Raw genomic sequence first — 27,463 nt, 5'->3', positions numbered from 1 at the left:
TATAATCCACAGTAAGTTTATTAAATTAATTAATCTTTACATAATAATAAAAGCAGTGGTAACAGACAGTGCTCATCCGCTGTCATAATTATACAAAATTAAAATGTAAAATTACAAAAGCATTAGTGTTAGTATGGTATGATATTCATTTAGACATCTTGAACTATTTATGTAGGGAAGGTGCCCTTACGATACATGACACCTTATACAAAGCTGTGTTCTTTTCTCTGTCTTTTTGACTGCATTTTCACATTTTAGGGTTTCATTTTCTTCCTCTGATTGGAGCCTCTGGAGTGAGAGAGGAGAGCACTACTGGGTGTCTTTGTTTGGCTTTTAGCAGCGGTGGAGCCCGTGTCGAGTTGGAGAGTTTGAAGGTGAAGATTCAGGGGGTAGGGGGAGGCGGGGGACACACGATCCTCTGACCCGGCTGACTCCAGACCACTTTCCCCTCGCTGTGCATCCTTCCCTCTGTTGCCGTATCCCAGCCGCGCTGCACTGCTGCTCTGCCTGTGGCACAAAGGAGAAATAAGGCCACACCACAAACGCAGCGAGGTGATTAATCATTTATAGTAATGTAGGGATAATGCTCACTGTGTTCAAAAAATATTTAAACTAATATAACTTACAATGACCTCTTCTGCATTTGTGTAAGGGGATGATGTTGCTTTTCTAATGATGGGCCTGATGGAGAGAGGACACGTGTCTGCTGAGGTGAGGCTTCCTGTTCAGGAAAAGGCACAGTTTTAATGTAATTTTCTAAATCCAAAAAACAGCTGAATTTTCGTTTTTTTATTCAAGTTTGTTCATGTGTTACCCAAATCAATTCACATGTTTTCATCAGTCTTACCCCGGTTGCGTTATGTTGTGCTCTTTCTCTCAGTTTCACCAGGCTGGTGTACAGGGTCAGGTTCTCCTGCTCCAGAAGGTTTATACGAATATTATTTGCCTGCAATTGTTGCTCCATATCCAAAAGCACATTTCCTGTACCTGGAAAATATTAAGTGAACAAGTTTATACTTACAACATGATTAATCAACTCACCAAAAAAAATAAGCAAATGGAAACAATGACTGGATACAAGAATATTATGCATGCTAATGAAACAGAAGCTATAGGTGCGCTTCAGGAGTGTACAGCCCTGAGCTCGTTTTATATATACAATAAGTATGAGGTAAGGCCAATAGGTGGATGATTTGTGCAAGACGTTCATAATTATGGAGAAGTAATGCAAACAATTGCCTACTCTGTGGTTGGGCTGTAGGGTTGAGCTCTGGGAAAGCGACTAACAGCCTCTCTCTTTCCCTTAAAGTTTGCACGTATTCCTTCAGCTCAGCCACACTGTTCTTCAGCTCGCCTGCGTGTGTCTCCTGCGTCTGCTTCTCCCTTCTGAGCTCCGAACACAGGTCCTGTTGGAAAGAACATCCCAGCGTGAGGCAATATGTAATGCTTGATAATGCTGCACTATAGATATCGAATGTACCTGCTGCTGAGTGAGCTGACCCTGCATTTGTTCCTTCTCCTCGGACATCTGTAGCAGCTGATTGTGAAGGACTATCTGTCTCTCCTCCCTCTCTCCCACCTGCCCCTGCAGCTCTTCACACTCTTCATCGAGAGCGTTCACTCTCTCCAGCAAAGACTTCTGCTTTGCCTGCATTGACTAGACGCAACAACACAAAACTATCCTTTATAAATCTATACAAACCATGTAATGCTCTCCAGCCTAAATAACAAATCATATTGTGTTAGTGATGATGACACTGACCTCTTGCTGGCGACAGGCGCTTTGGTACTTGGCGTTCTCCTTGTCAAGGCAGAGTTGAGTTTTACAGATTTGACTCTCTAACTCCTGGATCCTTTGCTGGAGTTTACCACAGGCCTCTTGCTCTATATGCAAAGCCCTCACTTTCTCCTGCAGGCCATTATTTTCAAACTCTACCTCATGAGAAAACGATCCATCATACAGCATTTCAGGTTATTTAATATTTGTCAGACAAGTGCAATTGATACCATATGCAACATGTTAATATTATATCCTTACCAAGTGTCTGTAATGCATCTTGCCACAATGCTTCTTTCTCTTTCAGTCTGGAATGACTTTCCTCCATGCTCAAGGTTTCTGGTACAAAAATATTAAATATAAAGTCCTAAATGTGATATTTTGAAAACCTTTATGTTTTTATTGACTAATCCGCACCTCTCTTGAGTTGTCGTTGCTCCTCTTGTAGCCTTTGCTCTGTTTCTTTGACACATCTCTGTGCTTTACTCAGTGAAAACTCCAGCTGGACTATGTTGGCTTGGTGTTTTTCCATCTCTTGCTTGAAGGTTTTCTGTTTTCTTTCCAGCTGAGACTTAAATCTATCCCGCTCTGCCTCTGCTGCCGCTAGTCTTTCTTTCAGAGGCTGCACAGTACTCCGCACTTCTTGAAGATGTTTCATCAGCCGCCGCATGTCTCTGAGCTGCTCATTGGCCCACTGGGCAACATCGCCTGCTGTCATATGTCCCAGCTCCAGAGTGTCCTCCACAGCGACTAAGAGCGGCTGCAGAGAGGAGGGCAGGCTCTCACTCTGAAGCAGTTCCACAAAAGCATGTCCTGTTTTGATTAAAGTGGATTGCACTTGGTGGCATGCATTGCAGGGAACAAGGGATGATTCAACAGTCTGGGAGCTCACATGGTGGCTGTCAACCTTATGATAGCACGGGGTGTTGTGGGTAGAACTTGAGGGTGCATGACTCTGTGGCAAACACTTAACGGAGCTTGATGAAGACCAGGGAGATAAGTAATCTCTGCTTTGGCTCATTTGGGGGGAGACCAATGACACTGTCTCTGTCCCATCACAGTCAAGTGTCTTTACTTTTCTCTGCTTCTTTGTGTCTTTGTAACTCTCCTAATAGAAGGAAAAAAACATAATACATAATGAGATTTCTAAGTTGATATTTTTGCCATACTTTTTCTTGTTGTATCTTTACAAATAAAACAATTTGCATACCTTAAGATTGGCAAATTGAACTAAATTACTCCAATAGTTTCTGACAACAAGGCCAACTGACAGACAGCCTTTCTGCTGGGTTTGGTCTCTCCTGTGGCTGCACCTTATTTTCTCAACATATGCATTAAGGCTTTGTAGAAGAAGCAGTAGCCTGGTGCAGAGAGATGAGAGAAAAAAGACACTTTCTTTTTTAGTCCTTAAGAAATATTTGTAAATGTGATATAATAACTTGAGTGTATGATCCTGAGGTGGAAAAAGTACTTAGAACTTGTACTTGAGTAAAAGTACAACTACTAAAGGGTAGGAATACAAGTAAAGGTCCTGCAATCAAAATGTTCTCCAAGTACAAGTACAAAAGTATTAGCATCAAACTGTACTTAAAATACAGATAGAAGAAGTACTACTTTTTTCAGATTTGCCCATTGGTTGTAATTAATGATGCATTAAAGTGTTTTCAAAAGCTGGTAAAGGTGCTGCTAGTTTTAATCACTTTGCATGCTGCAGTGTAGTTTGGGAATTTTAATTGAGGTATATTTCACATTATTAATCCGAATCTGCAAAGTAACGAAAGGTATTAAATAAAGATAAAAGTACAAGAAAAAAGTACAAGATTTACCTCTGATTTGTAGTGCGGGAGAAGTAAAAAGTAGCATAATATTGAAATACTCTAGTAAAGTACAAGTACTTCAAACTTGTACTTAAGTACGGTACTTGGGTAAATGTACTTAGTTTCACAACACTGGTATTACCTGTCAACCAACAGCTCCAGTAACACAATGTGCGAGTGCTGATTGTACGCATCCTCCCCATCCACAAAATCGTATTTCTCCAGCAGAGCTACCATGTCTAGGTTACATGAGAGTTTATCGGGGAACTTCCAGGAATTGAAGCGAACCGGTCCGGTTCTAGAAAAAACGTCCAACAGAGCACCTTGGAGGTCGACGACGTCTTTCCTCAGGCTTTCAATAGAGTCCTGACGACCCAGAAACTGACTCATGTCTGAAAGGCTAGCTTATATTTTGTGTGTGTGTCTGAAAGCGGCTTGTTGGCATCACATATCCATAGCAACCTGCAAAAGAAGTACTACTAGTCCCATAATGCTTTGCGGCCGGTGTCCGGAAGTAATACGTCTCCATTGAGTCAACGAAAGCGCGACGCGGTAAGTGCTGAAATATAGCAAATGTATAGCTGTAGCTTTTATAGCGTGTGTTTGCAGTATAATATCTGGTATAATAAAGGTATTTCCTAATAAATAAACTATTTTCGTTGGTTGGGTTTCTGCAGGCTACTTACATTTCCCCAAAAGGACATCGCCATGCCGCCTGGGCCTGTACAGATCGTTCAGCCGGAGCCCAACAACAAGGTGAATACACCGCTGCTAGTTGGCTAATGTTAGCATTTAGCTGACGTACTTTTTTCTGTAAGGGAAACTGAATACAATTTCCTTCACTGACTAACCACTATCATACATTTGAATTTCAGGGCAAGTAGAGTCTATTTTGGATAATCCCCACAAGGATTCACTCGGTTTAGCTTGTTGTTAGCTTCCAGGCTCCATTCACAAAAAAGATCCTTCGAAATGTCTGCAAAACTTTTTTATACTTTCAATACAACGGAGGAGCAGCATACTTAAGTTTGTTTAGTAATTATATTGACATTTGTCGTTTAAAAATCTGCTACTTTACTCTCAAGGAACACCGATGTGTTTAACGTTACCTAAGATAATTGACCGGTTTCACTGTAAGCCGTTATCATAACTTTTTACAATAAGTCGACAGCAAAATCTATGAATTATCATCGCATACTCAGATATTATTTCCTAGAAAGGTTTAGAAAGAGACTGTGTGCTAGTGCTACAAGGTCCATTGTCCTATCTCTATTTTGAGTTTGTAGTGGTAGCATTATTATCATGTAGCTCAAAACACCTCTAAATAAAACTAAACCCAGGGCGACTGTGGCTGCGAGGGAGTGCGGTCGTCTTTCAACCAGAAGGTTGTGGATTCGATCCCAGCCCATGCAGTCAACATGCAGTCAACATGCAGTCAACCCTGAGTTGCTCCCGATGGCATGGCCAACGGTGTGTGAATGTTAGGTCCTAGAGTAAGATACACTGCTCTGTATGAATGGGTGTGAATGGGTGAATGACATGTAGTATGTAAAGCGCTTTGAGGGGTCTTAAAGACTGGATAAAGCGCTATATAAGTACAGTCCATTTACCATATGCATGGAGTTTTATCAAGTTGTATGCAGGTTATTATTGCTATTTGGAAAACAGACATTTTAAATCGGTTGAATCTTGTGTCAGAATTCCTTTATTCGTCCCACAAAGGGGACATTTCCATTGGTAGTTAGTCAGGTTTAATTAATGTAGATGTGATTTGTATTTTTACATTTGTTTTGCATTTGTTGCACTTTTCAGCCTAACATGTACCCTTTGCCAACAGAATGATGCACCAGTAGAAGAAACTCCTGCTACGAAACCCATTGTTGGGATCATTTATCCACCTCCTGAGGTCCGAAACATAGTTGACAAGACAGCCAGCTTTGTGGCCAGGTTGGTAACTCGTGTATAATGGACTTTTTTGTACAGCTGCAAATCTTACCTGGATACAAGGTCCTATGATTCACAAATTCTTTGTCATTTCACAGAAATGGGCCAGAGTTCGAAGCAAGAATCCGTCAGAATGAGATCAACAATCCAAAGTTTAATTTCCTCAACCCTAACGACCCCTACCATGCCTACTATCGCCACAAGGTCAATGAATTCAAGGAGGGTAAAGGGCAGGAACCGTCTGCAGCCGTGCCTAAAGTTATGCAGCAGGCCATGCTGCAGGCTCAGCTTCCACAAAAAGTAAGACATTTCAGTCTGCTCTTCTTTTTATTTTCTAATGATTGGTAGTATTTTCATCTTGACAATTAATACTTTCCATTTGTCAAAAGGCGGTGATTCAAGAGACAGTTGTCCCCAAAGAACCACCCCCTGAGTATGAGTTCATCGCAGATCCCCCCTCAATCTCAGCGTTTGATCTGGATGTTGTCAAGCTCACTGCCCAGTTTGTCGCTCGCAACGGCCGCCAGTTTCTTACTCAGCTCATGCAGAAAGAACAGAGGAACTACCAGTTTGACTTTCTGCGACCACAGCACAGCCTTTTCAACTACTTCACCAAACTGGTTGAACAGTACACTAAGGTAAACCAACAACTTTCTCCTCTAAGTTGTTCTTAATTTTTGTTTTGGTGGTGATGCTAATCTGTATCTCAATCTTTTCCCGCATCGTGTAGATTCTGATCCCTCCCAAAGGCCTCCTGACCAAGCTGAAGAGAGAGTCTGAGAATCCAAGAGAGGTTATGGATCAGGTAATGCCCTTAAACTGTGGATGTTTTTCAGATGAAGAATTTAATCGAATGTCACCCATGTTAATCCGCTGTCTTTTTTTACAACCATCAGGTGAGGTACCGTGTTGAATGGGCAAAGTTCCAGGAGCGCGAGAGAAAGAAGGAGGAGGAGGAAAGAGAGAAAGAGCGGGTGGCATATGCCCAAATTGACTGGCATGACTTTGTAGTGGTTGAGACGGTGGATTTCCAGCCCAACGAACAAGGTAATATAACGACAATTATTATAATCTTTAAACCTGTGAGCCTCATAATGTAGCTAGAATAATTTATCATTAATTGGCATCTCTTTTTTTTTCAGGCCACTTCCCCCCGCCCACCACACCAGAGGAGCTTGGCGCTCGCATCCTGATCCAAGAGCGCTACGAGAAGTATGGAGAGAGCGAGGAGGTGGAGATGGAGGTTGAGAGTGAGGATGAAGATGATGAAAGGGAGAGTCGGGCCCCGGGTCAGCCCTCACAACCTGATCAAGACACACAGCTGCAGGATATGGATGAGGTAAGAACTAATGAAGTTATTTATCACTGCGCCTTGTATACTATTTATCTTTTTCTAATTGCAGCTGCTCTCATGGATTTGTCATTCAACTTATTTAAGTAACTTATTTGTTATTTTCCTCCAAATCCTTTCAGCCCCTCAAATGTAGTCATTTCTTGATTTATTTTTTCTTCTCAGTTTTAATATCTTGAAAAATGAATACATGTGGGTTTTGGACTGACAAAGCAAGATATTTAAAGACATCATCTTGGATAAAAGGAAAAGTTACTTGCAGCCAAGGCTGGTTCTTTGCCACCTTTTTGTTTTACCAATCACTCTTTATTGACAACCTATGTTTTCTTTCCTCTGATATGATATACTTTATTAATCCCCATGGGGAAATTGTTTCTCTGCATTTGACCCATCCTAGTGTTAGGAGCAGTGTGCTGCCATTTTGAACGGCGCCCGGGGAGCAGTGTAGGGAACAGTGCCTTGCTCAGGGACCCCTCGGTAGCACTTGCTCTTGCCGGGACTTGAACTGGTGACCTTCTAGTTACCAAGCCAAGTCCCTGTCGACTTCGCCACCACCGCCCCCACCTCTGCTTGAAAAGAGAACATAATAACAATAAGTGCTGGTAACAATGTTTCATTCTCCCATTCCTGCTCTCTCCAGGGATCTGATGATGACGATGATAAAGCTCCACTGCCACCAGATAACCCCATGCCACCGCCTCTGCCCCCAACTCCAGACCAGGTTATCATCAGGAAAGACTACGATCCCAAAGGTAACCGATGCTTCCTTAGATGAGGGAACACTAAGTGCAAGCTCTTTTCTCTGTTCAGTGTGTTTATCTCATGCTATATTTTCCTTACAGCTTCCAAGCCTCTGCCCTCCATTATTACTCCAGATGAGTACCTCATCTCACCAATTACTGGTGAGAAGATCCAAGCCAGTAAAATGCAAGAGCACATGCGTATTGGTCTGCTTGATCCGCGTTGGCTGGAGCAAAGAGACCGCAGCATCAGAGAAAGGCAGACTGAAGACGAAGTCTATGCCCCTGGTTTGGATATCGAGAGCAGCTTGAAACAACTGGCTGAGAGGCGTACAGATATCTTTGGTGTGGAAGAGACGGCCATCGGTAAGAAGATTGGTGAAGAAGAGATCCAGAAGCCTGAAGAGAAGGTGAGTTAAGTTGTGGGTTTATACTACAGTGTAAGGTAAAAATAATTCCTGAGTTGAATAAAATGTAATCAAAATGTTTTTGATCTTTTCATGTTACAAGGTTACTTGGGATGGCCACTCTGGAAGCATGGCTCGTACCCAGCAGGCAGCTCAGGCCAACATCACCCTGCAGGAGCAGATTGAAGCCATTCACAAGGCCAAAGGGCTGGTGGGAGAGGACGACTCTAAGGAAAAAATTGGCCCAAGCAAACCCAGTGATATTCATCATCATCATCATCATCAGCCTCCAATGCCCCAAATGAATATGCCGAGACCCCCAATGTCAATGGCTCGCCCACCCCACTCGGTGAGTAACTTAAAAAAAACTGTTAATTGTTAATGAAAATAAATGATTCAACTAAAAATAACCCACTAATTTGTTGTTTCTAAACAGATGCCAGTGCGCACCACTCTCCTGTCTGCTGTTCCTGTAATGCAGAGACCTATGGCTCCTGTGGTCCGCCTTGCATCTGGACAAGTCATCTCCTCAATGCCTCCCATGATTCCTGCTCCCCGCCTCAATGTGGTCCCCATGCCTCCATCATCTCACATGATGGTCCCGAGACCACCCCACATGGTAGTTCCAACCGGTAAGATGAAGACACGTAAATAAATAACTAACAACCTAAATAAATATGCCTTGTTTTGGTAATTAGATTAACCTTTCTCACATAGGACACTGGATTTTATCAATTGAATACAAATACACTTTTTCTTCCAGCATTCGTCCCGGCCCCTCCAGTACCACAACCCCCGAGCTCTGGTTCTGCACAGTCATCCCACCCACTCCCGCCTCATGATGATGAACCAGCCAACAAGAAGATGAAGACAGAGGACAACCTTATGCCAGAGGAGGAGTTCCTTCGTAGAAATAAGGTTTGTGAGAGCACTGACATGTTGTTGATCTATTTTTAATCATCGATCTGCAGGAAGACACAGTTTGAAATACAGGATTCAAACTGTTATTAGATTTAAATGTATTGGCAGGTCTTCAAATATACAAACCAACAATCAGATCAAAGTTCTGAGTTCTTCTGGGTTTTTTTTATGGGTAATGTTTCGGAATGCAAAGTATAGTTTTCCCATGTATATTTTCAATTGTGATGACTAAGAAAGGCACAGTATTTCATTTTATAACTTGATTTATTTTGTATTCCTCTCTAGGGTCCTGCTGCAGTTAAAGTACAGGTCCCCAACATGCAGGACAAGACCGAATGGAAGCTAAATGGCCAAGTGCTGAATTTCACTGTCCCGCTCACAGATCAGGTATGCAAATCTTGTCTTATTGTTATTCTCTTTTTTTAAATTGAGTGTAAAGCATTGCACTGTACTGCATTTTTATGCATCTCAAATGTCTCTGCAGGTGTCTGTTATTAAAGTCAAAATCCACGAAGCTACAGGCATGGCAGCAGGGAAACAGAAGTTACAGTATGAGGTAAGCTTAACCGTAAACCTTCATTTTTACCTTTTTAACCAGCTGATAATATACTTTGTACTAATATTTGGTATTGTTTTGTTCCTTTTTCAGGGAATGTTCATTAAGGATTCCAATTCCCTGGCGTATTACAACATGAACAACGGTTCAGTGATTCACTTGGCACTGAAGGAGAGAGGTGGAAGAAAGAAATGAGCCATGCTGCTAGAAGGAAACCATTTTTCTTCTGGATGTTTTGTCCCTTGATCGTGCGATGTCATTTTAGTTTATTCAAAATGTTCACAATTATATAAGTGCTTTTCTTACAGTTTTGTGCGAAAAGTATGATGTTTTTGTTATTTTATGTCATCTTGGAATGCTAACTGAATTATGCTGTACACTGGCTGGCAGGCCTTGCTTCATACTATTGGTTCAACTCTTGATTTTTTTCCTGATATATGCTATTTAGTAACTTCAAATTGTAACATGTTGGAGCCCCATAATACTAAATAAATGAATTTAAAAAACGAAAGGTATTATCGCTTCATGATTATGTGTAATGTTAACAACTGGCACATATGGAATTAATCAAGGCCTCTTGCTCAGTACAAGAATTATCAGTTGGTCTTTATGTAGGTGATTGGAAATTAGCTCATCAGATCCCTGGAGAGAGCAGGAGGGGAAAGAAGGATACATTGATACAAACTCTGTTATTTTATTCCCTTTTCAATCTAAAGTAAACCTCAGTTGTCAATTAAGGTTGATGGTAAAAAAAAAAGGGGCAAGGAAGCATGGGTCGAATGCCAAATCAGGTTAATATGTGTGTGGAATTTCACTTCAGGTATCCATAACGGTTAATCTTATACACAATCTGTACAACTGGTTACTAGACAATGTATGTGGCGTGTAAATGGGTTTTATATGGGCATATGTGCTGCAATCGTGAGTCAATTGTGCTTATGTTCTTTTGCATATGTGCTGTTTCCTTTTAATGGCATCAATCTGCCAGGACTGCATATGAAAATGAGCCTCTAAATCTGGCACATTTACATAAAGAACCCAAGTGCTCATGTTGATTAATGTGCATCGTGATTGTCCTTTCTTAAATTAAATAAAAAATAAGATTTTCTTCCCAAGGCAACCACTAGAGGTAGCCGTGGCTTCAAGAAGGTAAAAGTAACTAACCCAGGACAAGGTTGAGGCACAAATCTGCCCAACACACTCGGAAGGACAGGAGAGCTAAACCATACACCTTTGTGTCAGAAACATGATAAACTCGTCTGTTTACCAGCTCACAAAGTTGGCGAATGACTAACTATGAAACACAAGCTGACGACACAGCGTTAGTTTGTTTTAAGGTAGCGTAGGAATAGTTTTGGATTGTGTTGGCATCGAGCCCCAGGAAGTGTGCCGGACATTGAAGCACAATTTGTTAGTGTCCAAACGGTAGTACTACAACTTCCGTGTCCATACGTGACGTCTACCTAGCACGAGCACTTTCATATAACATATTTAAATCAGGGTATAAAAGTTGTTAAATTCCTCGACATTCATTTGACTGAACCGAGAGCGGGAGATCGGAGGCGGGGCTTAAGGGAAATTCAAGTGCGCGTGCTCTATGGGCCAACATACGGGTACTTGGCTCTCGAGAGGCAGGGCATTTTGGCTTCATGCGCCACTGAGCAACTCTCATAGGAACGAACGGGTCCCGCCTCCAACGCTGTATCCAGTTCTCTTTATACATCCATGGTTGGCACTTAGCACTAGCAGTTACGGGTAACTTTAGGTTAGCAACATCAGCTAGCTTATTTTAAATCTGAACACGCATTCACGTTTACATAGTTAGCTATTACCTGTGTTATGTTTCCTGGCAGTTAAAGTTAGATAACATTTACAGAGAGTTGGGAAGTTTAATTAACTCCCTTCAAAAAAAAAAAATCATGGCGTCGCTGCGGTTCAGTTCATATGCAGAGGAGCAGTTCTGACTTGGGGCTGTCAACAAGCGAGCTGACCCTAGCTAACCAGCTAGCTGTCCTGCTAACATGGCCCACATAGAAAACGGCCGGCAATCCTTCGACACAATGAGTATCCGGACTATTAGCAGCAGTCGTATGGACGATGAAAGCTCTCTGGGATCGGATTCAGAGATCAATGGATTCACCAGCGACAGACAGACCGACAAATATGGATTCATTGGTGGGGCACAGCAGACAGACGGCTCGTAAGTTGTCTCTACAGTGATTCATTGCCACTCACTGTCTGTGTTGTCTTAACAGTGTAATTCAGCTTACTAAAATATGGTCAGTAGTTGTTTCTGATCCTTTTGAGACAACATTGAGTATAACGTGTTAATGTAGTTATGGTTTCATACCACAAGTTGTGTTGTTGTCTTGGTCTCTATTTACAAAGCTCTCCACCAGATGCGTGGCACAATGTGTTTGTTAGGTTTTCCTCACCCAATATTCCAAATATAAAAGCCAGAATATTGGTTGATAACATGCTCAGAGGTGGGAGATCTCAGAGTACTCAGATCTTGTACTTAAGTAAAAGTAGAAGTATCAGAGTGTAGTAATACTCTGGTACAAGTAAAAGTCCTGCAATCAAATGTTCATACTCAAGTAAAAGTACACAAGTATTGGCATCAAAATATAGTAGTAGTACCAAAGTACTCGTTATGTTGGCCCATTTCAGAATAATATATATATCATTTGTTTTCATTATGATTATTGATGTATTAAAGTGTTATCAAAAGCTGGTAAAGGAAGTTCCTTAAAATGGTTTCCATGTATGGTAATTGGAAATATACTTAGTTACTTTCCACCACTGGACATGCAGCATGATTGTTCTTCATTAAGTCATGTAAACTATTTACCCATAGGTATATTGGGTTTTTTGTGTGTGGGGGAACAGGCAATTCATACGGTCTTGTTTGTTGTTAACATCTGAATAAATGTACTCATAGCTTTTGTGTTGTTTTCTAAGAAGGCCTTTCTTCCTTCCCTTTTTACTGGGGGCCTTGAGCCCTCACTATAACACTGAAATAGTGGAAGGAGTGAGTGAAAGTTGTGCCAAGCACTGGCTGGCTGGGAGCTTCCTGTTTCTGGAGTTTTGGCAGACTTGGAGCCAAAGCTCTGGTGCCCTGCTACTAGAGGGCCTCTTTTGGCTCCAATCTTTATAGGTGGTCACAAACCAATGGTTTTACTTACACTGTTTGGCAGTGATTGAAAGAATATCATCAGTGCTGAAAGCTTTTAAGAAGCTGAAGCTGGAATATAACACATTGTTTAAATGATTTCCAACATATAGCCTGCACTTTTTTTTAAACTAAAGAGGGCTGTCCCACGTTTTAAAAAGAGGTCTTAGAAGACGTTTGAACCCTATGATTACAGGCTTGTGTTGATGAGAAAATGACATACCTTAGTCAAGCATCAGACCTCATTCATAATGTAGGTTGGACTACAATTTCTTTTTCTGCTTGAGAGTATGATATCCACTCCCTATTTTTTCTTTCCCTTTTTAAAAGAAGTCGATTTACATCATAATACAGTCAAATCCTCCCTGCAGCTCATTGAGGTTAAACAGACTTTGCTATTAAATCTGCTACATCTGAGTTTATGTATTTTATAGTCTCCCCAAAACCAGGTTGGTGGTAGTTGTTATTTTGGTCTCATTGCACAGTTTACTGTCTGCATAGGAGCGAATGGCCACCCACGCAGATCTGTTGGCACACACAGAAAGACGAGCAGCCCTTCTGAGGATGTTTTCTTATTGTTGTCACACCCTCCTAACATACTGCCACAAAAACATACTTTATATTTGTATCCAATTAATAGCTTTTTTTCAGACGTACTTATTTAAAAATATACACCCCGTTTAGGATGTTCATTCAAATTTGTTTCAATGTTGATTTCATTAAGTTTATCTTTCTCCATTGTGTCCACAGAGCGCAAGATTTGCCTCCACAGGTCCTCCGGCAAAGGGAGGTGAAGTGGCTTGACATGCTCAGCCACTGGGACAAGTGGATGATCAAGAGATTCAATAAGGTCAGCCGCCATTACTAACTCAATAACACTAAAGTGGCTTGTTTGTATGTTTTGAACGATGCTGGCCAGGTATATTGGCCTGATCTGTGTTATTTGTTTCTAAATGTTTTGTTTTCCACCATGGTCTCCAGGCAGCACTTATTCAGTCATGAGTAGTTTGTATACATGATCAGACATGGCAAACAACATTGCTCAAGTATTTGATTGCACCAAGACTTTATTATTTGCAGCTTCACTTGTCTGGCTAGTTCTGTGTAACGACGCTCTCAGCAATTCAGCACAGAGCTGCAACTTCACCTCTTTTCCATGAGTCAGCAATAGGGCAGGACACAACCAATCCCTATATTGCCTCGTGCACCATGTGACAAAGTGACACTCTGAGACTCAGGGCGGGGCTGTTGTGACTTCCCTTGAGGCACAGAACCGTGTAATAAAGGTGTTGTGAGTTTAAAGTATAGCTGTACTTAAATGCACGACAGATTGTCCGAATCAAATGCAACCATGAGAAGAATATACAGTTTGTCGGAGCAGCAAGACCCTGTCAGATACCTGGGATTCTTTACTCTGCTCCTTTGGTTCACAATAATATAACGGCAGACTCTCCTTGGAGGAGCATGCCAGTTTCAGAACAGAAAAACAAACGCTCAAAATAATCCAGAACCTCTAATGCAACAAACCAATATCACTATCAGTATAGGGGTGTAACGGTTCACAGAAGTCACGGTTCGGTTCGTACCTCGGTTTGGGGGTCACGGTTCGGTACGGGTTCGGTACAACAAGAAAAAGCAAAAAAAAGTCCCAAATGCATAATTCCAGGTTTGTTGTTATTTATTTTTGAACAGTAGTGCAAGTTTCAGTTTAAAAATAAGGAACTCTGACATTTTGAATAATTCACTGTATTAAACAGTTAAAAACAAACTACAAACAGTACCACACACACTCAGATGGCCATATTATCTACAATGGCTGATGTCAAACAAAAAGGTTTCATCAAGCTGTAAAACTAAAAAGAATGTATTGAAAATAATCCATAAATAATAAGAAATTGTTTCAAGGGCGCATAGTCGTTGAAAAACATATGCCAAAAGCTTCCGTTATTTATTTTGGTCTCACGGCTTTCATGTCTATGGGCTTCTTAAAAACAGCAGGGATCAGCTGTTGAACTGCTGTTGTCTTTTGCTGGGCTCCGGTGATTGGCAAATCTGGGTGATGCCTTCTGATGTGATTTAGCATGTTTGGCGTGTGTTACCATTAGCATACCGCACCGCTGTCTAACAACGCCGACACACCGTCCTCGTCCGATCCACCACTCGCACACTTCATCGTTATTGTAGTCCACAGGGAACCCGAAATGTTCCCACACAGCTGATTTAAAAGAAACAGGTAGGTTCTAGCTCCTCTGTGTTATCTGAAATCGCCATATTAACTTTTCTTCTTCTTGTATTTTGTTCGTTTTGTTGTTGTGTTTCTTCTTGTTCTTCATTTGTTGTTTAAGGGCGGCTGGCAAACAGCTTTTAGGCGCAATACCGCCCCCTGGATTATAAATAGTGTAGTGGATACTGCCCTGAATGACAGACTTTTTTCCCACTCGTAAAAAAAGGCGTATTCGTCGTGTGACTGCATGTGCCGAACCGTGACGGTACGGGACGAATACGGATACCGTTACACCCCTAGTACAGTATGTTTTAATGTCGCTTGTGACTCTGTAAGCAAGATTATAGCATGAGGTATTCCAAGGTGATATGTACATGTTTACCACTGTGTACACAGTTACTACACACAGTTTGGCTCCTCTAGGCCAATGTCTATTCAGATTCATTGCCAAGCAAAGAACCGAGGAAGTATTTTCGTAGACTTAAAGCGGAACTATCATGCAAAATGCACTTTTGTACGTCTTTTATACATGAATATGTGTCCCCGGTGTGTCAGGGAACTCACCAAGTGTCAGAAAACACAACCCTCTCTCTTTTCCTCCATACCCAAATCTCTAAAAACGGCGCTGCAACGGATCTGATACAGACTGATACAGATTTGAAATATCTCTGATATCAGAAACAAGGAGCTCCGCCTATATGGGCAACTCTCCACCTATCAGGGGAATGGGGGGTTGCATTGGCATGGTAACAGCATGGTAACATGACGCTCGTGTCTCGCCCCCCTCTTTTGCAGGGGGGCGTGGTCAGCTGCAGCTCATTTGCCACAGAATCAGCCCCCTGCAAAAATAGGGCTGGAAAAGAGCCAATAGAGCGAAATGAGGGATGGCTAAAATGCATGATCTGTTTGGTATTTTGAAAAAGAAACTTCACAGACATGTTTTATATAGGTATGGCCCTACAATATATGTTTCAAATATAGCATGATAGGTCCACTCTAAAGTAAGTGTTAATTTCGTTGACTAAAACTATGACGAAATATGTTCGTCAACAACCTTTTTTTCCATGACAAAAACGAGACGATGACGAGACGGCACCGACGGCAGTAAACAGTAACTGTAACGAAATCATCATGCAATATCGTTGACGAAAAGTGACGAGACGAAAATGTAGTTTACTAAATAAAAACTATGACAAAATCTCTCTTTACTTTCGTTGACAAAAAACGAGGAGACGAAATATTATCAAAGATAACGTTACATCTCTGATAGTCAGTTTTTCTCCCAGCAGTTCCATTTCCGGTGCTGCGGCAGAGCAGAAGCTGTGTCTGTGCTGCGCGCGGCGGTACATTTGAATTACACCGGGCAGCGGCACAATATAAACTGTCAGGAAGACTCGGGTCTAACTCATGGTCTAACTAACCTTATTTAACAGAAAATAAAATGGCAACAACAGGGCTTAGGAGCAGTGGTCGCGTTAACCAAATACCCCCCCGTCAGCGCGAGTGAGTGATAAATTGTGCACTCGACGGATAATAATGGATTATGACGGAAATGTTACGATCCTGTCCGTCAAAATGACTGACAACGAAAAAGTCTAAAGCCACCATTGCTTGGGAGAAAGAAACAATGTGATATTTGGGCCCATTTTCGCTACAATGAGGCGGAGAAAAAAAGCGAATGTATTGTTTCATCAGAAGGGAAGCAATGTGGCCATAACACAGGTAAAAACACCACAAACCTGAGCAGATACTCTCTGCAAAGCTGCATTCTTAAATCATTCAACCTGTGTTTTTCATCAAATAAGGACAAGATATAATCTTATTTATTTATATATACTAAAATGACAAATTATTGGTTTTGGCTAGACTAGTTATGTTCTATATAATCTGATGACTAAAAAAGACTCAACAGTTTTCATTGACAAAAAGTAGACTAAAATAATTTGTTTTCTTTGACTAAAATAAGACTAAAATGCTCAGACTTTTAGTCGACTAAAACTTGACTAAATAAAAACAGGATGAAGGTGACTAAATATGACTAAAACTAAAAAGGAAATTTAACACCGGACTAAGACTAAATTTATATTTAAAAAATAGCTGACGAAATTAACACTGAGTCGGTGTCAGGGTATCTTTGACCAAAACTGTCGGCAAAAGCCAGATAGGAGTCAGATGCTGAAGGATATGTTTCTTGTAATGTATTTTGAACTGACAGTAGTGAAAGTTTCAAAGACAAAAATTCCTCCGCTACAACTATGAAGTCACTTAGACACACCGTGCTTGTTTTATTATATACAACTCTCTCTTTGTTGCTCATGCAGCTGATCTGGAACCTGTAGGAGGTTTGTTCCAGCAACTCCGGTTGCATATAGCATGCACACATCTACATGCCATGTTTTAGATAATGACCCCTGCATCGAAGCATTGCACTCCTAACTATTATAGAGATAAAATAAAGTCTTGCACTGCTTTTACCGGTAGGCCCTGCCGTTTTAAAATCCATATTGCGGACTAAAAGCGTATGTTGTATAACTGGTGAGAGATGTAGCAGGTATTTGATCAAATACTGGCCACATACATGTCACATACATTTCGAGTTAGCCTGGGTCAACATTTTTAAGAGGCGTTTTTCACAGCTGAGAGTGAGCTATTACTCAAGAGGTTTGAACAGATGGCTGTATTGCACATGTGTTGAAGAGAAGGAACCAATACCAAGTGAGAGGTACAGAGCTGTTACCACTGACTGGTATTACCGTACCAGCCTGTTTTGACTTGAGGAAAGCCATTGTGTGACTAGCTTTGCCCTGCTTAACTGAGTGATCTTCCTCTCTTCCTCAGGTAAGACTGCGGTGCCAGAAAGGAATTCCTCCTGCCCTCAGAGGTCGTGCATGGCTCTACCTGTCGGGGGGGAAGGTGAAGAAGGAGCAGAACCACGGAAAGTTTCAGGTCAGAGAGATCTCTCTTTCACTTCCTCCTTGCAGCTTTTTTTTATGTTGTATTTTGCATTTCATGTTTTTACATTTCATGAGAAATGTTAGTGAAACTGGCAAAAGGCCATTTCAGATTATTTCAATAAACCCAAAATATAAAATAGAGTGATTTTAAACAGCTAATTACACAAAAAGTATTTGTTGTGGAAATGTTATGGTCATTTATGTTTTTATTTATATTATAATTTTTACATTCATAAGACTCATAAATATCTTACATTATCAGTAATATACAAGTCAACTTTTCCAGGCAAGCATACCCAAAAAAGGAGAGGGAATCAAATTTAAGAAATAAATACAATTTTAAATACAGCACTTAAAACACTTTACAAATGCATCCATATAACGACGGCATACAGTTCGGTCCATGATCATACTTAGCCTTTCATTTGCTCACAGCCTCTTAATTCAGTGAGCCCATAAATAACAGAAATAAATTATCCGAGACAGACTTTATCTTCCCCTTTTTGTATTGTTCATTCCAGCTGTCAAGTATTCAAAGAAATCAGTTTAGGTGTTGAGTGAATTGTAGAGAGTATACACTTCCTGGATTGTTTATGTGTAAAAGCACTCTGCCCTGAATGTTGTTAGTGTTTAGTTAAGAGATCTCACTGCCGCCTTCATGTGTTTGGTTTTCAGGAGTTGGATAGCCAGCCTGGAGACCCTAAATGGGTAGATGTGATTGAGAAAGACCTCCATCGACAGTTTCCTTTCCATGAGATGTTTGTGTCTCGGGGGGGACACGGGTACGCTCTCAGACATTACACACTGGGAATCATGACAACGTTCTTTTTTTGACAATAGATATGACTTTTTAACTGTTGTGTGTAATGTTTTTGACGCTCCGCAGGCAGCAGGACCTGTTCCGTGTTCTTAAGGCCTACACTCTGTACCGACCAGAGGAGGGATACTGCCAGGCTCAGGCTCCCATCGCTGCTGTTCTGCTTATGCACATGCCTGCCGAGGTACGTGCCTCAGCCACAAAGCCCATATAAACTGCGGTGTGAGTGCAACAACGCCATATGTTGGTAGGCTTTGTAGAACTGTTTTCTGTACCAGTTCTAAAAGGCTTGTTAATATTTTGGCTCTTTAAAAGTGAGATCCACTCATAAAATAGAAATCACACAAGCTCTTTCTCATACATTTCAAAGCTCTGTTTTAATACCTGACCTTGGACAAGTGTATTTTTAATCCAAACAGCCTAGAGACAGACTCCACAGATGATGTCATCGAGAGATTAATCCTGGAGCGGCTCCAGAGGCTGAATAATAGTTGAAGCATTACAGACTGCAACCATGGTGACGCTTTTAGGGTATAGGTGTTTGTTTCCAAATTCACAGCGGTAAAACTTGAACTCAATCGGAATGATAAAAACTCATTCTGTTCCACATTCCCGGCTAAGTTCATTTGGTTTGCAAACGTCCTATAATTTGTGTCAATCATTACTTGGATATGTGACTTTTTGAAGTAACAACAGAAAACCAACAGAGCTCTAAGAGGCAAGTTATTAAATAAACTATTTAATATATCAAGGGGAATATTGCCTTACATCCCGTTAATTATTCAAACAAACGGCATTGTTAAAGACAATCAGCAGTCACACATTAAAATTGGCATATGATGAACATTAAGAGTATTTAGATGTGTCTACGTTTCTTTGTGTCCTAACATGACCCACCTTAGTGGAAGTGTTTGTAGTGGTGATTTAGTTAATTAAAGTGACTTAACTCAAAGTCTTACGGCCCGTCCACACAGCGGCGTGCGTTGAAAGCTTCACCATTCACTTTGAATGGGGTGAAGTCACTTTTCGCCGAACTGCATTGTGGGAAGCGACGTGGAGCTTTGCTGGCGTGGCTCGCTGCAAAGTTGAGCAATGTTCAACTTTTGAAGCCTTGGCTGAAGCGTCAGCCAATCGAATCATATGCCAGTACAAGCTCTAGCCAATCAAACCGTTGCTTGTGTGTCAGGGGCGGGAGATTCATGTGATTGGTTGTTGGTCGAGTTTCAGACACGCCCGCCGGCAAGCTTCAACTCACGCCGCTGTGTGGACGGGCCGTTAACATCACTCCTTTCTTACCCATAGAAAGCTTTTATCATCAAGGTCAGAATTTCAAGGATGAACCTGCCTCTCCTGTGAACACGTGGAAATATCCTGTAAAATGATCCGGTCCACAGTGTTTTTCTGACATCATGTGTTTGTGTTTCCACAGGATGCCTTCTGGGGACTGGTCCAAATTTGTGAGAAGTACCTTCCTGGCTACTACAGTCCAGGCCTGGTGAGACGGAGACATATACAAGCATGCATGATCACATCAGCAAGTGTTGGAAATAAACATAGAGAGAGAACATTACTTGATCTGATGTTGCTGTAACACAGCCACAATCCATATTAACTAACCAGGCTTTGGCTGCAATTACAGTCAAACTGGAATGCGTGGTGAGAATATTGCTCCACTTTCTCCGGTCCCCGAGATTTGGCTTCCAGTATCTAGAGAGCTTTCGAAACCTGTGGCCACTAACGGTCATAATTGCTCTGCTGTGTTTCAAAACCCGCATCAGAAAGCTTTTGAATGGTGATACTTTTCCAGGTGGTCTATACCTGCTCTTCACGTAGCTCTGCATGTCGTCGTTTAGGCGCTTTTTTTCCTGGAGATAGGCACTCCTCAAGACCTCCCCGGAGGTCGAAGTTAATCTTAAATGTTTCCATCTTATGCTTTGTAAGTTTGTTCCGTAACGGAAGAAATGTAAATATATTTATAAAACTGACAAGTCAAATCAAGCAATCTGATTGGCCGATAGTGTTTTTGCGGACCTCTTTAATTACAGATTTGAAAACATCGTTGCTTGCTTTAAAAGTAGCACAATTCATTATGTCAAACCTTGGAAAGTATCTAGATATCACTGCAAGCAAACTGCCTGCCGTTTGCTTTTCAACCCAACCGTATACTGTTTTTCTCAGATGCGGAGGGATACTGACTTGTTGTGAAAAGTAACTTACAATTCTACCCGTGGTATACGCTCAGTATATCACGGCTAAGAACTAATCAGATTGCTTGATTTGACTTGTCCGTTTTATAAACTTGTTTTAATCTTGAGTTATTCATATTGCCTGGTGGTTACTGTTCATTGTTTTCAGATGAGGTAATCAATTGTTAATGAAAACATGTCTTGCTAATGAAATGTTTCCCTGGAAAAAAGGCAACATGATGCATTTAGACTAGTTTATTTTTAATGGATGAACATGCATATCAGGTTTCAGTCATGTCAATACAGAGGACAATGGCCTTTGTCTCCCCCTAATGCCTTCCTACCTGTATCTCTTTCAGGAAGCGATACAGTTGGATGGAGAGATCCTGTTTGCTCTGCTGCGACGTGTCTCCCCGCTAGCTTACCGCCATCTGGAGAAACACAAGATCGACCCCATCCTCTACATGACTGAGTGGTTCATGTGTGCCTTCTCCAGGACGCTGCCCTGGGCCTCGGTGCTGCGTGTCTGGGACATGTTCCTCTGTGACGGTAACCCTGGCTTATAGCACTGCAGTGCCAGATGTTGTTACAACTTGTTCACACTGCTGCTCAACCACCTGGCTCTTCTTCTCACAGGAGTGAAGATAATCTTTCGTGTGGGTTTGGTGCTGCTGAAGTGCATGCTGGGAACCCGGGAGAAGCTGAAAGCCTACCAGGGACAGTATGAGACCATGGAGCTCCTCAGGGCCATAGAGCCTCGATACATGCAGGAAGGCTTCCTGGTCCGAGAGGTAACAGCAGCAGAGCAGCAACATGGTGTAGTGAACACCTGAAATTCCCTACAGCAATCAAAAAAGGGTTACTATGTTATCTTATGGCGCATTTCCACTACAGCGCAGTTTAAGCGTGCCGTGCCCGGACAGTTTTTAGTTGCGTTTCCACTAGGTGTAGTTCCGGCTAGCGGGTACCTTTTCACAGTTTCTGGCTCCAAAATCGAGGTTCTTTCCGGGCCAACAACCGGGCTGAGTATGCTAAACTAGTGAGAGAATCGCTGGCAACTACAACGAAATGAACATATTTTACCGTGATTTAATTGTAATACACGTTTCAAAATGATGCCGAAGTAACAACATACTGATACCGGTTAGTAAAAACCATGAATGAATGCTTTGACAAGTCTGCAGACAGACGGCAGGCGAAAAACCTTTTAAAATGCGTGTTTTCTAAATGGAGCTGGGCTAAGCTAACGTTATATATGCTCCGACCGTCACTCACAACAACGGCCTATACAGACATAAATAAACCAGTGACTGTATTCGCCATCACACAGGCAGTCTGTGGTTTGTACTTGTTTAACTTTTGTCTAGTTTCTGGACAGATATGAGGAGCTGTGAGCTCTGAGGGCTAACAGCTAACGGCTGATGTTGTTTTTGTGTTTCGCATTGAAGATGATGTCACGGCTCCGCCTACACTGACTGCGTTACTATAGTTATTGCCCCAGTTCCTAAACTGTAATGGAAACGCAGCATAAAGTGAGCCTGGCCTATCAAGGCCTAACTATACCGTACTAAGCCGTGCGAGGCCCTGCAGTGGAAATGTGCCATTAGTGAAAAGTAGTCCTGGGTATGGGTACTACCTGAATAACCCAGTACAGAGTTATTAGGACACAGAAGATAGATAGAAGTACTTTATTGATCCCAATTTGGGAAATGTTTGCGTTGCAGCAGCATAAAAAACAAGGCAATTTACATAAGAGAAATTAAGACACTAGAAATAAACAGTCCAAAAATATTTCTGAAATAGAAATAAAAAAGCATTTAAAAAAATAAATAAATAAAAAGGAGTTTGACTTAATTTCCCGCTCTGGCCACCTTTGCTCCACTTCACTCCACTTCATCTGTGCATAGCAAATGGTTCTTTGCTTCTATATTAATGCTCTGCATGCAGAAATAAAAGGTCTTTGTTTCTGACCAGAAGTCCTCTGGCATAGTCCTTTAAAGATGTTGTGTTGTGTTGTGTCGCTCATGAACAGTGGGTGCTTAGAAATGCAGCTGAGAAAAAGGCAGAGAGTCTCAGTGGGAATTAGAGTGATACAGAGACAAATTGACCAGAGCGCTGGCTGGTCGGTGTCTGCTTCCTGTGCCTGGCTTTGTGTGGGTCTCTGTCCAGGCTAACAATACCGCCTCTTATATGAAGGGTTGTCTTGACTGTGTATCCCCATGAAGCCCTGAGGCCCTTTGACATTTAATGATGAGTTCACATTTTTAACACAATGGCCAAATATGGAAGGAAGACACTATTTTCCAGCGAATGCTTGTCTCCCACACTATTCCTTTGAAAATGAACTATATGTTGACTCCAGCTGTGACCTAATGCCGTGTATCTTCCTGTTGCAGATTCTAGAGGTGCCAGTGACAGCGCGGGACGTGGAAAGGGAGAATTACACCCAGCTGAAGCGCTGGAAGAAGAACCGCGGAGAGCTGAATTTTAAATCCCCCCCCAGGTTGCACGGTGCCCGGATCATCATGTTGGCCGAGCCTCCGAGGCGCCAGGACCTGCAGCAGAACCCCACCATCGTACTGGATGTACCTGAGCCCGCCCCGCAGCTGAAGAAGGGAAAGGAGGAAAAGAAAAGCATGAAGAAGAGGAGAAGCATAAAGAAGTCCCTGCCCATCCTGAATATCCCGAATCCTTACTCTCTTCCCAGTGACCCTCCTCCTCCACCAGCCTCAGATCCACCCGCTCCACCTCCAGTCATCATCGAGACGCCAGAGACACTGCCACAGACACTGCCGGAGACTGTGCCACAGACTGTGCCGGAGACTGTGCCGGAGACTGTGCCGGAGACTGTGCCGGAGACTGTGCCGGAGACTGTGCCGGAGACTGTTCCGGAGACTGTGCCAGAGACTGAAACTGACCCCCTTCAGCATCAGGAAGCGCCTCCTACAGATGTTCCCCCTGCCAAAGAAACTCCACTTCAGCGATCCACACAAAGCCTTAGCAGCACAGATCAGGACACATACCTGTAGATCCACAGAAGTGTGTGTGGAAGCACCAGCACGCTTCAGCCAACAACCAGCCAGCCTTGCCAAGGTTTATTATTCTAATGTTGGACTGTTAGTTATCATTTATTCATTTTAGACACCATTTTGCCTATGATATTATTGATATACACTAAAGCGGCATTGCTAGGTGTAAAACTACTTTATTGCTTACGCTGTACATGAAGCTGATGTTATCTGCAGGGCTGCAACTAACATTTTTTTTTTTTTAAATCAATTAATGTGCAGATTATTTCAAGATTAAAGGATTCATCGTTTGGAGTCCAATGTCAGAAATGTTGTAGTTTCTCAAAATCCAGAAGAAATGACTTGCTTTTTCGGTCCAAAACCCAGAGACATCCAGTTTAATTTTCAATTTAGAAAAGAGAAAGGAAATATCTATGCTTGAGAGGCTGCAAAACTACATTTTCTGACATTTTTACATCAAAAACATCTAGATGATTAATCGATTTGCAATTAAATGGGAAATGATTTTTCTGTCGATCAGCTAATCGACTAGTCTAATAAGCGTTGCCGCTCTAGTCCCTTCCTGTTCCCCGATTCATGATGCTCTTATTCAGTACATAAGTCTTAGTTTTCTGTTTGTAAGGGAGACATGTTACAGTTTTTGGGAGCAAAATCATTTCTTCAGAGAGCAATGAAACTTAAAGAACTATGTGCCACAGCGTATGCCGTTTTTCGTACATTTCCATTCAAATTCAACACTATAGAGTTCATGTGAGTGTAAGAACTCCATGCTTTTCATCTTCTTAAGCTTTTTAATCTCATACGGGGACTCGTCCACTAGAGGGCAGCCTTGCAGAGGTTTCAGCTGTTACATTTCCTCTCAGTAAAGTACATCACAGCAGGAGGATGGGATTTATTTTTGGGAGGTATTATTCTAAGATTGAGCTTCATTCTGTTCTTTTTCAGTTTAGCATGTGCTTGTGCATTTCATGTTTTTGGATTGAAATTCATCTTCCTGAATCTATGGGTCACACCACACTGTGCAAAGTATTTTCTTACAAGCGCTATTTATTTTCCAATCTAAACGTGAAGTGTGTTGTTTGTGCATGCCTTGCTATTGTCACTTTTTTAAGAGTTAGTTGGATTGATGTGGTTTAACTCCTAATATTCCCTGTGCCAGGCACTTCCAGCCACTTTAAAGGAGCAGCAATTACTTTACTTTGGCAGCAGAGAGATCACAGGACATTCCTCACTGTATGACACATTCCTTCTATCAGTCCGAAAGCTGTCTCTTGCCAAATGCAAATGTCCATAATGTATGATTGTGTGCATGTGTTTCCTGTGACATCTTGGGACAGTGAGTGAGTGAAAGTCACCTAATGGTGCTGACCCTTTCTCTTGGTCTGCTCAGAAAACCGATGGGAGCAGATTTAGCTAATCTTGTAGTGTGTTTGATTTTTTTTTTGATATTATTGCTAGAATTTCCAAAGCAGATCAAGACTGTGTTGTTTTGAAATGACTCACGACCTGTGACCAGGCATATTCTGTTACATGCAAAATAAGTGATTTCTAAATTTCTTTGGGGTATTTGTAGCATCTCATTTTGGAGAACTGGGCCTATTTCTTTGGGAAATATATTGTTACATGCAGGGGTTGTTTTTCAAAACATATTGAACAGTCTTTTTTGTGAGGGTCTAACTTTCGTCACAAGGGTAAAGGGAGTTTTGACAAGCATGAGCACACTTGTATGATGTGTTTGCATCTATGATTAATATAAAAAGTGTCTGCCTAAAAAAAGAGCATGTGTTATGTCAGTTCTAAAAAGCAATGATGTTTTAATTGATAACACTTTTTCAAACAGCCCTGTATGCAATGTTTTTTTTGTAGTTGCTTATATTACACAACTCACATTTCGCTGATGTTTTATTTTTTATTTAATCCTGTTGTGTAGATAAGACATGTAAAATAACAATTGTTTTGTAAGGAAATCTATTTTTCAATGTGTAATGCTATATTTTATTGAGCAGTTCCAGAAACTGCAGAGGAGAAATCATCAAATAATTTGAAGTTCAAGACAATATATATATATATTTTTAAACATTTGTAACGGTAGAAGAAAAACAATACTTTCAAGTTAACTTTTAGAGCATGTCAGATGTTTTTGTTGCTCTAAATAAGATTGGTATTGTTTTACAATTATTGTGCTACATTTGGATTATAAAAGTGAGATTTGACAACCCTAAAGTTTGCATCATCACAAGTTTTAATCTTACAAATAAATGTTTGTTTAAAGCCAAAGTAAAGTCTTTTTGTGAACAGTTATTTGATAACCATAAATTGGATACATGTCTTGTTTTCACCACCAGATGGAGCTCCAGAGTCATCACTTTGAAATGCTTTGTACTGTGACATCCCGCGGCATCTTAACGAAAGGCAAAGAGGTAAACATATTTCACCAAGTTAAACATTTATCAACTGTTACATCGGTTACATTTTACAAACACACCGAGGTAGAACATATAAGCAATGGCTTTTAAAAGCAATGCAAGCTGTATATCTATAGGTAAGATTGTTGACAATAAGGAAAATACTAGAAATATATACCAATTACCATACTTAACTTTTGTCCATTGTTAATGTTAACTGTCATCTCTAACTGCACAGCAACATAGGTTAAAACTATATTTTTAGATATACAAAGAATAACTAAATTGTTATATGAATTATATTATATGAATCACCCATTAACACACATGTTGACACATTTAACACCAATGTGATTTTGATAGTATTTCACGTGTGTGGGCATAGGGGGAGTAATGGTCTTTAAAAGGGTTAGGTTTATGTCTGGAATGCACGACTCTTCACCACTTATTTGTGGATGTTAGATGTGAAGGTGCAGCTAGTTAGCTTAGCTTAGCATAATGACAGGAAATGCCAGTCTACTTAAAACCACCTTGGTTGTATTTTTCATTTAAATACAAATGCAATATGTGTTGGAACATTTCTATGCCTTTCTTTGTAAGGTTCAGAGGTGCTGGTAGGTGCATTGTGTTTCCTTTTGACAAAGTCAAGCGAGCCGTCTCCCTTGTTTCCAGTGGTTTTGTTTAGCATAGCTAACAGGCTAAAAAGAAGAGAGGTGGTATCAATCTCTTCTAACTCACAGCAAAATAAGCAACTCGGGATATTTCACAAAGACTTTTCCCTGTGGTGTGGTGGAATATTTTAGGGCTTCATAAAGACAAGTGTAGATAAATCTCACAATCACTTATGACTCAAGTCAGCAGTGATGCATTTTCTTATCTTCCACTGTGAAAGGGTTTAAAGAAAATCTTATCAAATGGGAGTCCATGGTCTGCGCATAGCTGTCTTGTTATCCTACAAATGAAAAAAATGATAGTGACGCCACTGTAGGAGTGTATCCATTGATGACACAAATATTTGACCTTTCTCCTCTTAGGCTCGCAGCTTCAACAACTCCCCACCCATCTTAAAGAGGTCATCCCTGGTCTCTCCTCGTTTAGACTAATAATAGGTTGCTATTCTTTTCTTAATTCACTGTTTGAACTGCCAAATGCCTCTTTTCTCC

General features: G+C 41.2%; 3 protein-coding genes across 4 annotated transcripts; 2 read left to right on the top strand and 1 right to left on the bottom strand.

Moving 5' to 3' along the window:
* On the bottom strand, positions 1–4,062 carry ccdc157 (coiled-coil domain containing 157). 2 transcript variants are annotated; one of them, XM_034091243.1, is made up of 10 exons: positions 3,737–4,062; positions 2,988–3,138; positions 2,195–2,885; positions 2,039–2,116; positions 1,763–1,932; positions 1,481–1,657; positions 1,244–1,406; positions 848–987; positions 627–721; positions 1–507 (listed from the first exon to the last, which is right to left on the bottom strand). In XM_034091243.1, the coding sequence occupies exons 1-10, from the start codon at positions 3,982–3,984 to the stop codon at positions 255–257; spliced, it is 2,166 nt and encodes a 721-aa protein (XP_033947134.1). In that variant the 5' UTR covers positions 3,985–4,062; the 3' UTR covers positions 1–254. The 2 variants fall into 2 exon arrangements, with proteins under 2 accessions (XP_033947134.1, XP_071060489.1); XM_071204388.1 differs by lacking the exons at positions 1–507; positions 627–721; positions 848–987 and having other exon boundaries at positions 1,247–1,406; positions 1,501–1,657.
* A 21-nt stretch (positions 4,063–4,083) lies between these two features.
* Positions 4,084–10,024, top strand: sf3a1 (splicing factor 3a, subunit 1). Its single transcript, XM_034091242.1, has 16 exons — positions 4,084–4,146; positions 4,272–4,350; positions 5,432–5,541; positions 5,637–5,838; positions 5,928–6,176; positions 6,269–6,343; positions 6,435–6,585; positions 6,681–6,877; positions 7,530–7,641; positions 7,732–8,039; positions 8,140–8,385; positions 8,473–8,668; positions 8,800–8,954; positions 9,243–9,344; positions 9,442–9,513; positions 9,607–10,024. The coding sequence occupies exons 2-16, from the start codon at positions 4,303–4,305 to the stop codon at positions 9,706–9,708; spliced, it is 2,325 nt and encodes a 774-aa protein (XP_033947133.1). The 5' UTR covers positions 4,084–4,146; positions 4,272–4,302; the 3' UTR covers positions 9,709–10,024.
* A 1,183-nt stretch (positions 10,025–11,207) lies between these two features.
* Positions 11,208–25,788, top strand: LOC117452358 (TBC1 domain family member 10A-like). Its single transcript, XM_034090936.2, has 9 exons — positions 11,208–11,713; positions 13,436–13,535; positions 17,748–17,855; positions 18,539–18,645; positions 18,750–18,864; positions 20,110–20,175; positions 21,226–21,415; positions 21,503–21,657; positions 23,263–25,788. The coding sequence occupies exons 1-9, from the start codon at positions 11,535–11,537 to the stop codon at positions 23,893–23,895; spliced, it is 1,653 nt and encodes a 550-aa protein (XP_033946827.1). The 5' UTR covers positions 11,208–11,534; the 3' UTR covers positions 23,896–25,788.
* The last annotated feature ends 1,675 nt before the right edge of the window (positions 25,789–27,463 follow it).

This window comes from Pseudochaenichthys georgianus, chromosome 9 (assembly GCF_902827115.2).
Source record: "Pseudochaenichthys georgianus chromosome 9, fPseGeo1.2, whole genome shotgun sequence".
Classification (NCBI taxonomy): domain Eukaryota; kingdom Metazoa; phylum Chordata; class Actinopteri; order Perciformes; family Channichthyidae; genus Pseudochaenichthys; species Pseudochaenichthys georgianus.
This window is presented reverse-complemented; position numbering and strand designations above follow the sequence as displayed.

Excerpts from the sequence above, each read along its gene's own strand:
- ccdc157 (XM_034091243.1), bottom strand. The coding sequence starts at position 3,984 with ATGAGTCAGTTTCTGGGTCGTCAGGACTCTATTGAAAGCCTGAGGAAA. Across the intron at positions 2,886-2,987 it reads TTCAATTTGCCAATCTTAAG|GAGAGTTACAAAGACACAAA; the intron begins GTATGCAAATTG and ends TCCTTCTATTAG. Across the intron at positions 508-626 it reads CAAATGCAGAAGAGGTCATT|GCAGAGCAGCAGTGCAGCGC; the intron begins GTAAGTTATATT and ends TTTGTGCCACAG.
- sf3a1 (XM_034091242.1), top strand. The coding sequence starts at position 4,303 with ATGCCGCCTGGGCCTGTACAGATCGTTCAGCCGGAGCCCAACAACAAG. Across the intron at positions 6,177-6,268 it reads TGGTTGAACAGTACACTAAG|ATTCTGATCCCTCCCAAAGG; the intron begins GTAAACCAACAA and ends CGCATCGTGTAG. Across the intron at positions 8,386-8,472 it reads TGGCTCGCCCACCCCACTCG|ATGCCAGTGCGCACCACTCT; the intron begins GTGAGTAACTTA and ends GTTTCTAAACAG.
- LOC117452358 (XM_034090936.2), top strand. The coding sequence starts at position 11,535 with ATGGCCCACATAGAAAACGGCCGGCAATCCTTCGACACAATGAGTATC. Across the intron at positions 18,646-18,749 it reads GTGTCTCGGGGGGGACACGG|GCAGCAGGACCTGTTCCGTG; the intron begins GTACGCTCTCAG and ends GACGCTCCGCAG. Across the intron at positions 21,658-23,262 it reads AAGGCTTCCTGGTCCGAGAG|ATTCTAGAGGTGCCAGTGAC; the intron begins GTAACAGCAGCA and ends TTCCTGTTGCAG.